The sequence below is a fragment of the Agelaius tricolor genome, unplaced genomic scaffold (assembly GCF_023055355.1).
Source record: "Agelaius tricolor isolate 1412-34295 unplaced genomic scaffold, bAgeTri1.0.p SCAF_1, whole genome shotgun sequence".
Classification (NCBI taxonomy): Eukaryota; Metazoa; Chordata; class Aves; order Passeriformes; family Icteridae; genus Agelaius; species Agelaius tricolor.
The window spans coordinates 40,557,605-40,571,696 of record NW_027269261.1 but is presented as its reverse complement, the minus strand read 5'-3'; the positions used below and the strand labels follow the sequence as shown (position 1 = coordinate 40,571,696).

Below are 14,092 nucleotides of genomic sequence, written 5' to 3'. Positions count from 1 at the left end.
GAAAGACTTTTTTTGTTCCACAACTTGGTTTCTCTCCACCTTGTTTTGGTCAGCAGACTGTTGATCATCTCTCTTGCTGCCCGTGGTAGCTGAGGTCTTGCCTCTGTAGCAAATGTAGCACTGAGTGTGGCATTTGGAAGTAGCCTTTAAGGTATTGCCTGCTTCACAACAAGCTATCATCTCAGGAAAGGGAAGTGCTCAGGTCAGGTATTGGGGGGGCCTGGGTGAGTGTTGCATTCCCAGGTTGCCTTGTGGGTGCTGAAGTCGACTGCCTTGGCTGAGTACCAAGTCAGTGTACATCCCACAGAGGCTGTGGAGGGGGGAAGCCTGGGCCTGGTCCCTCAGGAAAGGCTAGGTGTCCAAAAAATGGAGAGGAAGCATATACATTTTTCAACAAGGTAATCCTCTCCTTCATCATGCTTTCACCTCTGTGCTGCAGCTTCAAAAAGACGTTTTTTAAAAACCAGCCACCCTGTTTTAGTAATGATATCTTTCCCAGTTTCTTAATGTGTATTTATTTTTGGCAGTCCGATACTACCACATGCAAAACAAGGTATTCTAATCCACCTGCATCCATTACTTTGCTGCTAATTTGTCAACAAAACCCTGACTGTCAGCAGTAGCAAGAGAATGAAAATTAAAGGATTTCTTCAGAACTGTAGCCAATCACACTGCATGGATTATCTGGATTAGGAGCCCATTTGACCTGCAGACGTTGTACAGATACACTAATGCTCAGTTGGTCTCATACTAAGTATGTGTGTGGGGGGAGAGGTTGGGGTCCTTAATCATAAACAGAAGTTTAACCCCTAAATGTGGCGAAAAGGGAAATGGCACCACAAAGCACCATGCAAGCTGCAAACCATGAATGCTGTAAGATCTAAGCTGTAGGTCTTGGAGTGTGTTTCCCAGCATTTGATACCTAAATATGTTGCCTTTTCTTCTGGCTATTGTAGATGCTGAGGGCAAGCTTCAGGATTAAGGGTAACAATTACATTGTCAGGATAGCATTTTTGATCCCTTCTGCTCTTGAACTGTTTTTTTTATTCTCAAGAGGAAAACTACTTCGACCCAATATATCTGAGAAGAAAAAAAACTTGTGTCTATAAGAAGTTGATCACTTTGAAAATCAAGTTCAGGAATGTGCATTAATGGGAGGTCCTACAAACCTTGGGACATGTTGCTCTTCTAGTTTTGTCATGGATCATCAGGCAGGCTATACCTTGTGTGCTCCTGCTGCTGAAGTGCTTGGTTTTTAATTTTTTTTTTTTTAACTTACAGTTTGGTCAGTGAAAGATCCTGTGACCCTGCCAGGTTCAATCTGGTTCCATAGGCTTCAGCAGCTGGGTCTTATATGGCAAATCCTCCTGTGGGGTCAACCTTATCTTGTGCCCTGCGGGAAGGCTCCCTCTTGTTATTGGAAAGTGTGTGCAGCGACACATTCAGTCTTCTAAAACAAAACTGAATGTCAGCAGACAAAGAACAGCCAGGCTTCCTTTGTTGTTATAACCCAGATCCCTTAGATCCTGAGTTTTGGGCCATGCCTTTCTAGGAGCAAACCTTGCTTGACCTAAGCAGATGGAAGCCTTCAATTGGGAAGGAGCAAGACTGCAGCTCCTATACCCTGCCACTGTCTCTATGTCCTCTTAGGAGTTTGTCAGGCTGGCTTTCTTACGTAACCAAATATCTCTGCTTCAGCTCCCCTGCCTCAAGAATAATACTCTATTTTTTTAAAGCTATGGCTGTTCACCTTGCCAGGCCCATGATTCCCAGCACATGCTTACCAAGGAGCTCAGTGATTAACTCTGCCAAAACTGCTCTGCCTCCAATTAACTCTTCTGCATCTGTATATCCTCCTGTACTGAAGTTCATGGAGAGAATATGCTAACAGGTTATCTTTATATTACATGAGTATGTCTTACAACAAAGGGTCTCTTAGGAGACAAATAACAAAAGTTCTCTGAAATACCTTATGATGATTTCTACACACCAGTCCTTCCTCACTATCCATGCTTCTTGCCTGTTCTCTCTTAAATCTGCTTGCATAGTTGAATCTTCTTTAGGAATTTCTCCTGTATTCTAACCTAAGGTACAACTCTGTTACACTTACTTTGGTACCTCAGACAAGTTAAATGCAATATAAGATAAACACGTGCAGAAATGTACCGCCTAGAGGGAGTTGCAGGGGCTCAGATGTCCAGAGAGTATAAAGTACTCCTTGAAAGGACCTACATGGTCTCTTCCTATGTAGGCAGTTTTTTGCCTGTACCTGCTGTCAATTGTTTCTCCTTTGGTATCAGTACAACATCCAGCCATCCATGCTCTCCTGCCTGAGAACTGCAAAGGGTTTGTTTGTCCCTGGATGAGCAGTGCTGGAAATGGTTCTGCAGCTTTTCTTGTGCAGAAGAATCCCCCATGGTGCTGCTGAAGTCTGAAGATGTTTGCCTGGGCATGCCTTGTTACTAAATGTAAGATGCCAATGTAAACTTCTGGCAGTACCTATCCATTACCAGGAATGATTGAACCTTTATCTCAGTGTTCAGACCTCGACAGTTCCTAACACCACAAGATCTCAGGTTTCTTGATATTGTCTCCTTTCATACTACCCTCCATAGCCTTGTGTCCATCCCAGGTAAAGTGAGCCAGGACCTCCCTTGCTTTACTCCCAGCCTGGGTTGTGATTCTTCCCTTCATTGGGATACATGTACTTTCCAGCTGAAGCTAAAAACACAAGGTTTTCCTGAACCAAGTTCTTTTAGACCCTTTACTAAACTGATCAACCACTTATCAGAAAGTGGACAACATTTCTTTCTATTGGGTTGAAAGGTAACACCAGGAGCATTGAGAAGTTATGCAGAGGTGCTGGGAGCAGGTGCCATGTGGGTAGTGATTTTCCCAAATCACTAATGCTTGGAAGCTTGGGGAGATCCACATGCAAAAGGGGGCGTGTAGCCAGCTCTTCTTCAATAATCAAACAAAAAAATCCATGCTGGTGTTCAGGTTATGTGAGAGCTACAGCATGTGTTGTGAGGTATATTTTAGTGTGGGTTTTTGTTGTTTTTTGGTTTTTTTACGCTTCAGCTCTCCCCTAACCCTAGCATCCCTCTGTCCTGCTCCTGCTCTTTCCTGTTACACCTCAGGAGACATAGTGGTGTTGCCACGAAGCTTCTTGAAGCAATTGGGAAAAGTGAAGCGCAATAGCCATGGATAATTTTTTCCCTTCTCTTTTAGGCAGAAAATGCTTGCTATGTGGAAATTTGGCTTCACACTAATTCATATTCTATTTGAATCCTATTCTTCTGGACTGTCTAGTTGCATTGCTAAAATATACATGACTCAGCCAAATTTGTTAATGGGATCTTCCTGGCTGCCTGTGGGGCTAAGCACCGACTCTTGGTAGGACACCTTTGTGGAATTTGTTGGTGCTCCTAGCCCACAATGGGCACAGGAGGAGAACAGGTTTTTGGCATCACCATTATTTAGCTTTTATGCAGAGAACTTACTTTTCATAAAAAATGAGATGAGGAGGAACTAGTTAATGCAAAATAATGGCCTTTAGGTTAACAATGACTCAGAATGATTTGACCCTGTATTACAGCCTTAATTTTCCATTCCCATTTTTCCAGCAGTGTAAATAATGCCTATTGTAAGTCTGCATCACTCACTGGAACTGTGTCATTTTTTTCTAACTGGGGACCTGGCACATTATTTTTTTGCAACAATGCATGTCCTATATTTTTTTAAATACATAAAATGTGCTGAGCTGATTTTGCAGAGTAGAAGTGTTTTATATTTCTGGTAGCTGCTTATTTTGAAATGTGATTTTTACAGCATAAACTTTCAATCTCATTTGAGAATTCTCAAAGGTGAAATTGGGAGAAGTGTGTAAATTTCTTTACTGCAAAGCATCTGGCTGTCCAGATGCATTTCTTGGGATTGCAGTGCAGTGCACTGGTGGGTTGTGCCAGGTCTGGTATCTGTACATATGTACATGAGGGAACCTTTCAAGAGAAGCTGATGCATTTGTAAGATCACCTGCAGTGCTGAGATAAGATTCATGAACTCAGTGTCAGTAGCTGCAGGTGGATGAGAGTGTATTTTTATGTGTGCATGCTTCTCAGTCAGGTTCTTATTACCTTTCACTTGTCCTTCAAGTGAGGCGAGTGTAAAAATGACAGTTTGTACCTGCTGAGTATCCAGCCCTGTTTGGATCCATAGATCAAATTTATTCTTCCCTGGAAAGGGGGCCATCTGTGCATTTCTATATTGTCCTTTACAGCACTGCTCAGAGATGCTGCAGTTTGGTGCCCTCATATCTGTTAGAGATGCTTATTTTCAAATAGCATCTGGCAAAAGATCTCTTAGGGTTTCATCACTAATCCAGTGTGAGGAAAAAAAAAAACCAAAGCCATCCACAAAGCAGTAGGGCTGTGGAGGGGAAATACCTCTTTGTTTTTGTAGATGGAGGCTTACATTGCAGGTTGACATTCCAGCCATACTGACTTCATTAAGGCAGGAATGCAGTGCTGCATTCTTGCACAGGAGGGAGGATGCTGAGCTGGGCTGGGGAGGACCCCAAGAAGAGATGTACATTGGGGTGTCCTCCTGTAGCCTGGCTTATTCTTGTGGTTTATGTGTATCTCCCAGTAGGCCTGATAATAACCTGGAATCCTCAGGTGTGACATCTGTGCCCTCACAAAATCATTTAACCTAATTAACATGACAGATAAAGAGGGGCTCTGGGGTGTGGGTAACAAATTGCTTTACTGTGGTGTAACTGTTCTGTCACACCTTTCCCTTTCTGACGTACTATTCAGGGGTGATGGGATGGTTTGGGGTATGTCACTGTGCTTGCTATTCCAATTTTTCCCTCCTGATTGAGAAATAATAAATGTGTTTCTCTAAATGCCTCTGGGCATGGGATCATTACTGAAGTAGAAAGGAAAACTGACCCTTCAACTTGTTATAGCCTCTTAACAAGGTGTCAGCTGAAGACCACAGTGCTGGCAGAGCTGACACAGGCTTTACCCATCACTGCTGTGCCATCAGGATCAACCCTGTGCTGTGTGGGGAGCTCATAGTGGAGGGTTTGCCCTGCTGCAGGACTGCCAAAACCCAGGGAGGGACTGAGTGGTGTGCTCATGTTATCCCACTCCAGTCACTTGCTGTGCATTGATTCCCTAAATGAGCTTTTACTTAGTTTTTAATAAAAGCTTTATGGAGTGATGCTTACCAGCTTGGTAGCTGATTAGGGACAGAGACAAGCCTAACATGAACAAGCCCTTCTCTCACTCACTGACTAGGACATCTATCAGCCTCTTCCAGGCAGTGTTATCTGATCTTAATGGACCTAGAGAAGGAAGGGCTGGAGCCAGTGTAGCCCCTAGCCACCCTATCTTATACAGAAGTGAAGAGGCAGGTACAAGATGCAATCTCTGTGATGATAAAAACTCTTCCTCTCCTTGTCAAAACAGCAAAAATAGCTTCTATATCATCCTGTGTGCTACAGCACTTAAATTGGCCACCACAGACACTTTCAGAAATTCTATACAGCCACTTTGGTGCAGTTAAATACTGGTTTCTGTATGTGATATGTCAAGTAATGTGATAAACAGAAGTGTAGGTATATTAAAAGTACAGCTGCAAGTACTACAATGCAGGAAAGAGCACGGAGACAGAAACAGGACTTTTTTGGGCATTGTACTTTTTGTATCCAGTGTTACTGCTATTTTACAAGAGGTTTCCTAGTAGGGTGATGTGTGAGCCATTTGTGGATAGCACCAGATGTGGTTTCTTGAGGTGGGAGCTGAAGGAGGTGGTGATAGGAGGTTGTTTTGCTTGCTTGTTTTTTGAAAGCTAGCAAAGAAAGTATTTGTTGTATCTGCCCCTGTAAGGATCTGCAATGCTTTGGAAGGAGTGTGAGGTAGCTTAGAGCCCCCTTCAATGCCTACTATAACACTGGCCATGCCAGGCCTGCATCTGCCATAATACAGACATGAGTGCAAGCTCTCATTTGGAAGTCTGGGCTGGTCTTAAGGAGCTGGAGTTTGTTTTGTGAAGGGTTCTTTTTTCTTTTTTTTTTTCCCCTCTCCTTTTTACTCCTGCTCCTTTCATGTTTAAGGAGCAAGCTCTTCATCTTGGCACTTGTGTCACCTGTCAAAACACTGTCCTAAGCAAGATCAAAGTGTAGAGAGACTGGTCAGGTGAATGTGCTCAGCTGGCATTGCTACTGCAGCCTGAAACACCTGTCAGGTCTTGTCTTCTATTTTTTTCTTAAGAGACTTGAAGACTCAGGAAAAAAATCTTTCACTGGCTGAGTTGTTTGTATTTGATAATTGGTAAGCAGTGTTATGAAACATCAGCTTTGAAAGCAGCACAAACCTCTTTCAAGATGATGTGCCATTCAGGCTGTGTCTTGTTCACTCTCACTAGGGTGGAGAGCAAGTCGTGGTCCTTTAGTGTTTTGAGGCAGGCCAGGTTTCCCTTCCTTTCATTCATCTTTTCTCTAAATGAAAGAAGTTGGGTGTGAGCAGGACACACCAGACCTTCTGAGAAAGGTGTTTGTGTTTGGTCCTCTTGTTTCTCACCCTTTCAGAGGATCCCCTTCACATGCAGAAGATGAAACCTGTCAAGTACCCAGCTCTCTTTACTTACTTTTGCCATGTTGGATCATGGTGCTACATGATGGCAGAATACAAGCTTGGGTAGGGCTTGCTTGTTTAATAATAATAAAAAACTGAATCTGGTAAGCTGCCAGTACAATTAGCTGGGTAAGATGATGTTTCTCTCTTTTGGAAATGGCTTCTTGATTATAAAGCAGGAATTCTGCATTTCTGGCTAAGATGTTTGGGAACCTTTAGCTCAGGATCTCTTGAAGGAGTGAATGACCTTCCTTCCATGCTGTCTGGAGTCGCACATGTATTTAAGAGTACTTTTTTTTTCCCCCCCTGCCCTGTCTATTTCCTGGTCAGCAAATGTATTGCTTGGAAATAACTTGTAGAGTAACCTAAACATTTAATGACTAAACATTTCCAATTATTTTATGTTGAATTCCTTTTTTCTTATCTTTCAGATAATGAATATGTTTTTATAGACCTGGAGCAGAAGCTTAGCAAATACTTTTCAAAGGAATGGAAGAAAGAGACCACCAAAGTAAGAGAGGTGTTTAACTTTGGAAGCTGCTGCTTTTTTATTGGACTGCACAGTGAAATGAAAACTCTTAAACTAAGGTCCATAGAGCATCTTTTGAAGATGGTCTGCAGAATACTTTTCATTAGCAGGATGCAGTGACTTTTGCATAGTTGCACAATTAGTTAAACCAGCCCCTTATGCAACTTTAGCTGAGCCATAGTAACCACAGGGTTGTTGCTCGGCTGCTGCAGAAGTGGAGAAGGTCAGTTGGTCAGTTTTCCATTTGAATTTAGTCTGGAGACCTCATTTTTATCCTTAAGCAAAACAGCCTAAAATAACCTTTTGTGACTTGAATCTGGTACATGGGAAATGACTGGAGCTGTGACTCTTCCCAGAGTATGTGCAAAAGGACACTGGAGGGAGAGGAAGGATATTTTGTTTGAGACAAGTCCTAGTTCTTTAAGGCTAGCTAGCCCTGATAAGGGAGGGAAAAACTACATGAAATAAAGACAAGCTTATGTAATTGTTTAATACTATTCATTCAGACATGATAATGCCTGTTTGTGTGTGTCATTAATAGAGGAGCCATAGTCTAGAGCAAAGTATAGCATGCAATTGCTTTCAGATATCTTAATTGGGTCATTGTAAAAGTTGTCAATTACTTTTTTCTACCTTGCCTAAGCATTTTCTTTTGCAGAATAGGCACACTTGCCATTTCTGCTGCTTACAGAAGTTTGTAGATAATTAGTGAGGTTTGGACATCTCTCTTATCCCCAAGCATGTACTCTGCTTTTCCCAAACAAGTGAGAGTTACTTCAGAAACAGCCAGAATCATGTGGAGGGGCTGTCTGTCCAGCCAGTGAGAGCTTCCCAAAGCAGGTGTTTGTGGTCACCCCAGGACCTCAGGATGGGGTATGCTTTGAGGTCTCTCTGTGATTGGATTCTTGCTACACTTTTCTGGTCAGGATAAGTGTTGAACCTTTGGTGTGATGTGAATCACAAAAGACTCAATGAGTTGCTATTGGCAGTACTACAGTCTGAGATGAGTTAGCCTATTGGACTGGCTTAGTTGACAAGGATTTACTCTCTATGAAGAGGTTTCAGGCAGAAAGCCCAGTCCAGCAGATAAAATAGGGTGGCTATGAACAACTTCCAGAAATGAAATGGAGATTTTTGCATGGTCAAGAAGCTGTCTGCCTCAGATATGGAGGGCATGGACCTTGTCCCAGTGAGATGGATCTGACCAGCAAAGCCTTGGAATTGCCTGTGGGAGCAAAGTTACCTGTGTGAACATGAAAGTGGCGAAGTAGGAAAGATGAGAGAGTGAGCTAGTAAGATGTTCCTTTATTCTTTTTCCCTTTTTTCTTTTTTGTTCTGTTCAAACAAGCCTGTAAGTCGGAAAGATAGGCTGTAGCTAAAACAACAGGACTTCTGCTGGCTTTCTTCTAGCAGCACTCCTCAGTATGAAGCAGACAGCACCACTGCCTTTTGCTCTATGGCTGCAGGAACATGTGAATAACTAACCAGGAGCCCTGCCAAACAAAAGGCATAGAGCTGATACCAGGCTGGTGCTCCTGAGCCCCAGGCAGTGAGCGCTGAACATGGCAGTGTGTCTGTCCATGCTGGGTGATGTGGTGTGGTGCAGGGATGGCTGGTTGCTCCTAGGAGTGCCCTGGAAATGCCATGGCCATGCCAAGGTGGCACACTGCACTGCTGCCTTGCCTGGCACTGTGAGGGAGGCTGGGTTAAACTTGCTGCGTTCAGCACGAATGTGTTTGTGGTGCTGCCAGGTGCTGAGCTAGGTAATTCTGGGCCAGCCTGGGTGTCCCCAGGCTACTCTGGGACTCTTACACCAGCTCATCCCTCCTATCCAAAAATCTTCTGCTCTTCCTAGGAGATTTTGTCGTTCAACCTGTCTGATTGTTTTGTGATGCCTCATTGTCATGAGCCTCCAAGACAGTCAGACTCCCTCCTAAAACTTGCCAAGAGCTAAGAGTAGAAAATGAAAAGCAGTATGGGGAGTAAATTTCAGAGGAGAGAACATTACCAGATAGGGTAACAGGAATTTTGGATGCTGATCATAATTTAACTCGTCTTCTGTCTTTGCTCTAGGGGACAGAGAAATTCAGCCCTCCATTTGTTGCATTCTTTAGAGTACAATACTATGTAGAAAATGGAAGAGTAATAGGGTAAGTTCTCTTCTGTGGTAATTACTGTGTTTTGAATTATTCAGTGTGTTCTTAAAATGAAAGAAAAAGAATGTTTCTTTGTTAAGCTCATTTCTGTGAACTCATTGAAATAAGCTTTAAAAATCAGCTTGAATTTTTTTAAGACCTTCACAGATGTCCTCACTCAGCTATGAATGTTTTCTGCCTGAATCATACTCCATATCCCTAGGAAAATTATGACTGCTTTTCCATCTGTGTTGAAAGTGCAGGTTGAATGATGACATTATCAAAACACTCTGCTTGTGTCTTTTGGTTGTATGAAAGGCACTGAAAAATAGTTATTTATACTCCAAAGCACATGCTTTGGATCTATTTTTTGTATTTGAGCAGTGCTCTGTGCAGTCTAATCCTGGAAATGGACTTTCATACATGGACAAAACAAATTATTTCATAAGTTAGACTTTTTCATTTGTAGTCCATTCACATGGAATATGGGCTGCACTCAAAACAGCACCACCCTCACCCATGGTACAGAACAAAGGATGAGGTAGTTAAAAATGAACAACTGACAGAGTTAATTTACATCAATGCTTCTGGTGTGGCTCTGTCCCTGGGGGAAGCCAAGAGCTGGGGTCATTTAGGTGGATTAAAATCTTTACCAAATTTTTGGCATATGTTCTTGTCTTGAGCAAAGCTTGTGGTTTTCTATGTTTTCTCTCTCCATAGTCTTTCACTTTTGGTTACTGGGGACTCCTTCTTATGGAGTCTGTCTGGCTGATAAGTGTTTTTTGTTTCATTTTGCCTTTTTTGTACAGAGAGAGATTACATACCATTCTGCCACTCCCAAGTTATGTATCCTACATCATCACAGGCATATTTCTCTTGCACTAGTAGTTTAATTGGAGAGGTTTGTAGAGCCATGCGGAGATAGTTATCTGGCCCCTTCAAACTATATTTGCACACTTTTACAAGCAGACTGTAGTGTCCAGCACCTCATCTACATGCACATGTCAGCAGCCTGCTTCCCATGATCTCTGAGGGCAGGGGGTGTGTGGGTTATCAAGGCTATGCCATAGTAATTCCTTATCAGACAATCCCTGTTTAGCAGCTTGAGGAAGAAGACAAAAACAAGCCCAGGGCTCCCATGTCTTTTGATCTACCTTGCAGGGAATTAGCTGTTAAGAACTATCATGAGCCTAAGGCAAGGTGAAACAAAAGTAGTGCCAAGTTTAGAGGGAAAAGGAGGACAGGTGTGCAAGAAACAGGACTGGGAGTCCAAGGGAGTTGACTATCCTGGCTGCTACAGGCTTTCCAGGGAAACAGAAGTGCTTGATTGTAGTCAGTCTCCAAAACAGGTGTGATGTGATTTTTCTTTCATCTACCTTCTGCCCTAACTTCTTAGATCTCATGCTTCTCAAGGTAGAAGCTACCATTTCTTGTGTTTGTACAACACTTAGTGGGAGAAGACCTTGATCTTGGTTTGGTGCTCCTTATACACACAACTGTATCAGGTTGGCATTGGCACACATCAGACATGTCAAAGTTTAATCCCTCTTCTCAGCAGGATGATGTTTTTGAGGGTCCTTATCTGAACTTTGTTCTTGAAGTAAATTTGCCTTTGTCTTGCAGCGATAAGGTGGCACGGCAGCTCTACTACTGCCATCTCAAAGAGCAAGTGCTTATGTCTCATTGCAACCACAAAGAAGAAATCTACTTCTTGCTGGCTGCCTACAGCTTACAGGCAGACTTGGGCAACTACAGAGAGAAGGTCCACGCTGGCAAATATTTTGAACCTCAGGCTTATTTCCCACAATGGGTAAGTTTGGGGGGAACCTTTCTGTCAACAGATCATGCATGCAGCAGGAGCTATGCCAAGGTGGTACCTAACTGCAGCCATGCAACTTCCCCCTCTTCTGCTGCAATGATCAGGCAGATGGGTAGAGTATCACCCTGAAGGTCCCTCAGGAGATATCTCGTCTTTCCACTGGATGTAGGTGCACGTTCCTGGGCTCGCTCATCAGTGAGGTGGGTGATACATCCTTCCTTGGTGATGGCATGTGTAGGTGTCACATGAATAACTCTGACAGTGCAGATGTCTTTGTTTAATTCTTCTATGGCTTAAAGGGTTGTGTGTTTCTAGTGGTACATTCAGCAAGATCTGCACATCCCAAGCTCTCCAGAAGACCTCAGGACTGCAAAGCCAAGTCTATTTCCCTCGGTTCTCCTCTCTGTAATGCTTGCCTCAGTGAGGGATGGATAGATCCAAACCCTACGGGGTAATACTGCTGTGCAGTGCCTCTGGTGCTTGCTTTGTCATTAATCTCTGCCTCAAGTGCAGTAAGAGGAAAGAGAAAGAGTTTGCATGTTTGTTTATAAGCATGTGCATGTGACTTGTGCCCTTCAGGACTTACAACCAAGAATTCATTTAATTGTCAAATGAAGGCAAATTAGCTAAGACTTTGTTAGTTGGCTGCTTGTCCCAGGCAAGTTGCATCTCCCCTGTAAGATGGAACTGTCCTCTGCTTTGGGGAGAAGGTTCAGATCAGTGACAGGATTTGTCCTGAAGACCAAAAGTACCTTTTATGCACAAATCCTAGCCTGGCTGCCTTGCTGTGCAGCAGTGTGCCTTTCTCCCAGACAACAGGCCCTCATCCCATACCATTCCTTGTTACTGGGTGCCTGTCAGGAGGTAGCTAACAAAGGGCTGGAAATGGTGGGTCTTGTGTGCTGTTTCTGAGGCAGCTAAAGGGCTTATCACAGACTGTTGCTCACCTGCACTGAGCCACAACCCCAAGCAAGTATGTGGGTGATTTATTACATCATTACAAACAGCAAAATCTGGCAGGCATGGGGACGCTTCTCTCCCTGCCCCTGGGGAGATAGTGAGTAATCTCCTCCTCCAACGCAATAACTTCCTTCAACACGTGCTTCATATCATATGGCCAAGGGCTGCCCCAAGTCTCGTGCCAGTGAGGAGAGGCACTGCTGCCCTGGGCTGACCCACCCAGCTTTGAACTGTGGAGCTGGCACATCTCTTTCTGCTGACACTGCACAGCTGATGGCATCAATATTGTCCTCCACCAAGGCCAGCCCTCCTCGTGGGAGGGCAACCAATCTGGCAGGGCATGCAGAGGTGTTAGCAAACAGAGTAAGCAAGGGCTTTAATATTAAATGTAAGTGGGAACTAGGTGGTGATGGGGTCTCATTGGTTTGAGCCAGGACAGGTTGTTTCTGGCAGGATGTTCTCAGGTACCTGGTGCAATCTAGTTTTAAATGCCCCTGGTGGTGGGGGATGTTGGGAAGTGAATTCAGCCAATCATCCCTCTTACCTGTCACTGCCACTAATGGCCTGAAACGAACCAGTTGAGTATGGGAGAGGGCTGAGCTGCCCAGTAGCCTTGTATGGAGAGGGCATGGGGTAAACGTGGGAACTGGGCACTTGCAGGGCAGGAGCAAAAGGCCCAGGGCAGGTTTTTCCTAATGCTTAGTGAAGCCACGTGCCTGACAGCCACTCCTAATAGATAAAAAAAAATACCTTGAGATAGTGTTATCCACCCTTTGAGAATGGAAATGCTAAATAAGCCTAATGTGTAGTTTCTGGTCTTAAAAGGAAAACCTAGTATTTCTGCCTCTTCAGAGATGTTGCTGCTGATTGTGCTGGCATGCAGAGGAGTATTTGTTATCTGCCCATAAACATTTATGGATGCCAAGAGTTAGGAAAACTAATTCCAATACTTAAAAATGAAAAGAGCTGACACGACCTCTGTAGTCTTGGTCTGTTACAGTTTTGCCACTAGGATCTGTTTGGAGACATCAGTGTCATCTGGGCTGCTTTAAATGCTTATCCTCCAGGGAGGCAGAGGCAAACACAGACCAACATCTTGAGGGAATATATGAACCTCCTCCACCTCCAGCCACTGCTTTGCTGTTGATCACAGCTGCCTCTCATGGGGATTGCTGAAGACCTGTTTGTTTTCTTTGCGGTTTAGATAATTGCAAAGAGGGGGAGCGACTACATCTTGAGACATGCCCCAGAGATGCACCGAGAGCAGCAAGGGCTGAGCGCTAAGGAAGCGGTGCTGAAGTTCATTAAGGAGTCCTGCCTGCTGGAAGATGTGCCCGTCCACTTCTACAGGCTGCAGAAGGTTAAACAAAGAGCTTCTTATTTTGAACTTCTCTCCCATCATTAATTGAGTGCACCATGGCATTTTTCTCCTTCTGTTTGTTTGAGGGACAGTTGCCTCTGATTCAGAGAGGCCAAACAAATCTAAAATGCTCAGTCAAATGAGGACTGTCCCCACAAACAAATCCATCGCCAATGTACAGATGTAGCTGGAATTTAGTTTTGTTCCTCAGCCAAGAAACTGGCCACAGGAATGGCAAAACTTCATATTTGTTCCTGCCTGTCAGTAGAATTGCACCAGGGAAATCAATGAAGCCTCTTTTTTTCCTGTTGTAGTTCATTGAAATTATGACAAGAGGTCAGCCAGCTTTCACACAAATGTCCTGTAACAACTGAAGGTGACACTGAGTCCATTCCAACTTTCGTATCCCATTCCTTCTCCAACCCTGCCAGAGTGTTTGGTGTTTTTTCAGCTATATGCTTTTCTTGGCAGTTTTGGATTCCTACATTGTTGCTTGTTAGACTCTTTACCCAAAGCTGCCTATACAGAAGATGCTTCATTTTCACATGCTGAGTGCTTAGATCTAGAAATGAGAAGTTTTCTGTTCCACTTAGGTGAGTGAAACCTGCCTATGCAATTAGGAATGGCTTGGGTTTTTTTTCCAAATGG

At 43.7% G+C, this 14,092-nt stretch overlaps 1 protein-coding gene across 2 annotated transcripts in view; it reads left to right on the top strand.

The window, feature by feature from the left end:
- Positions 1-14,092, top strand: part of FRMD1 (FERM domain containing 1) — a 40,804-nt gene that overhangs the window by 16,842 nt on the left and 9,870 nt on the right. For both annotated transcript variants that reach the window (XM_071431120.1, XM_071431114.1), the window contains exons 4-7: positions 7,073-7,152; positions 9,244-9,320; positions 10,929-11,115; positions 13,289-13,444. In XM_071431120.1, coding sequence (XP_071287221.1) covers positions 7,073-7,152; positions 9,244-9,320; positions 10,929-11,115; positions 13,289-13,444 — 500 coding nt within the window. The remainder of the gene's footprint in view (positions 1-7,072; positions 7,153-9,243; positions 9,321-10,928; positions 11,116-13,288; positions 13,445-14,092) is intronic.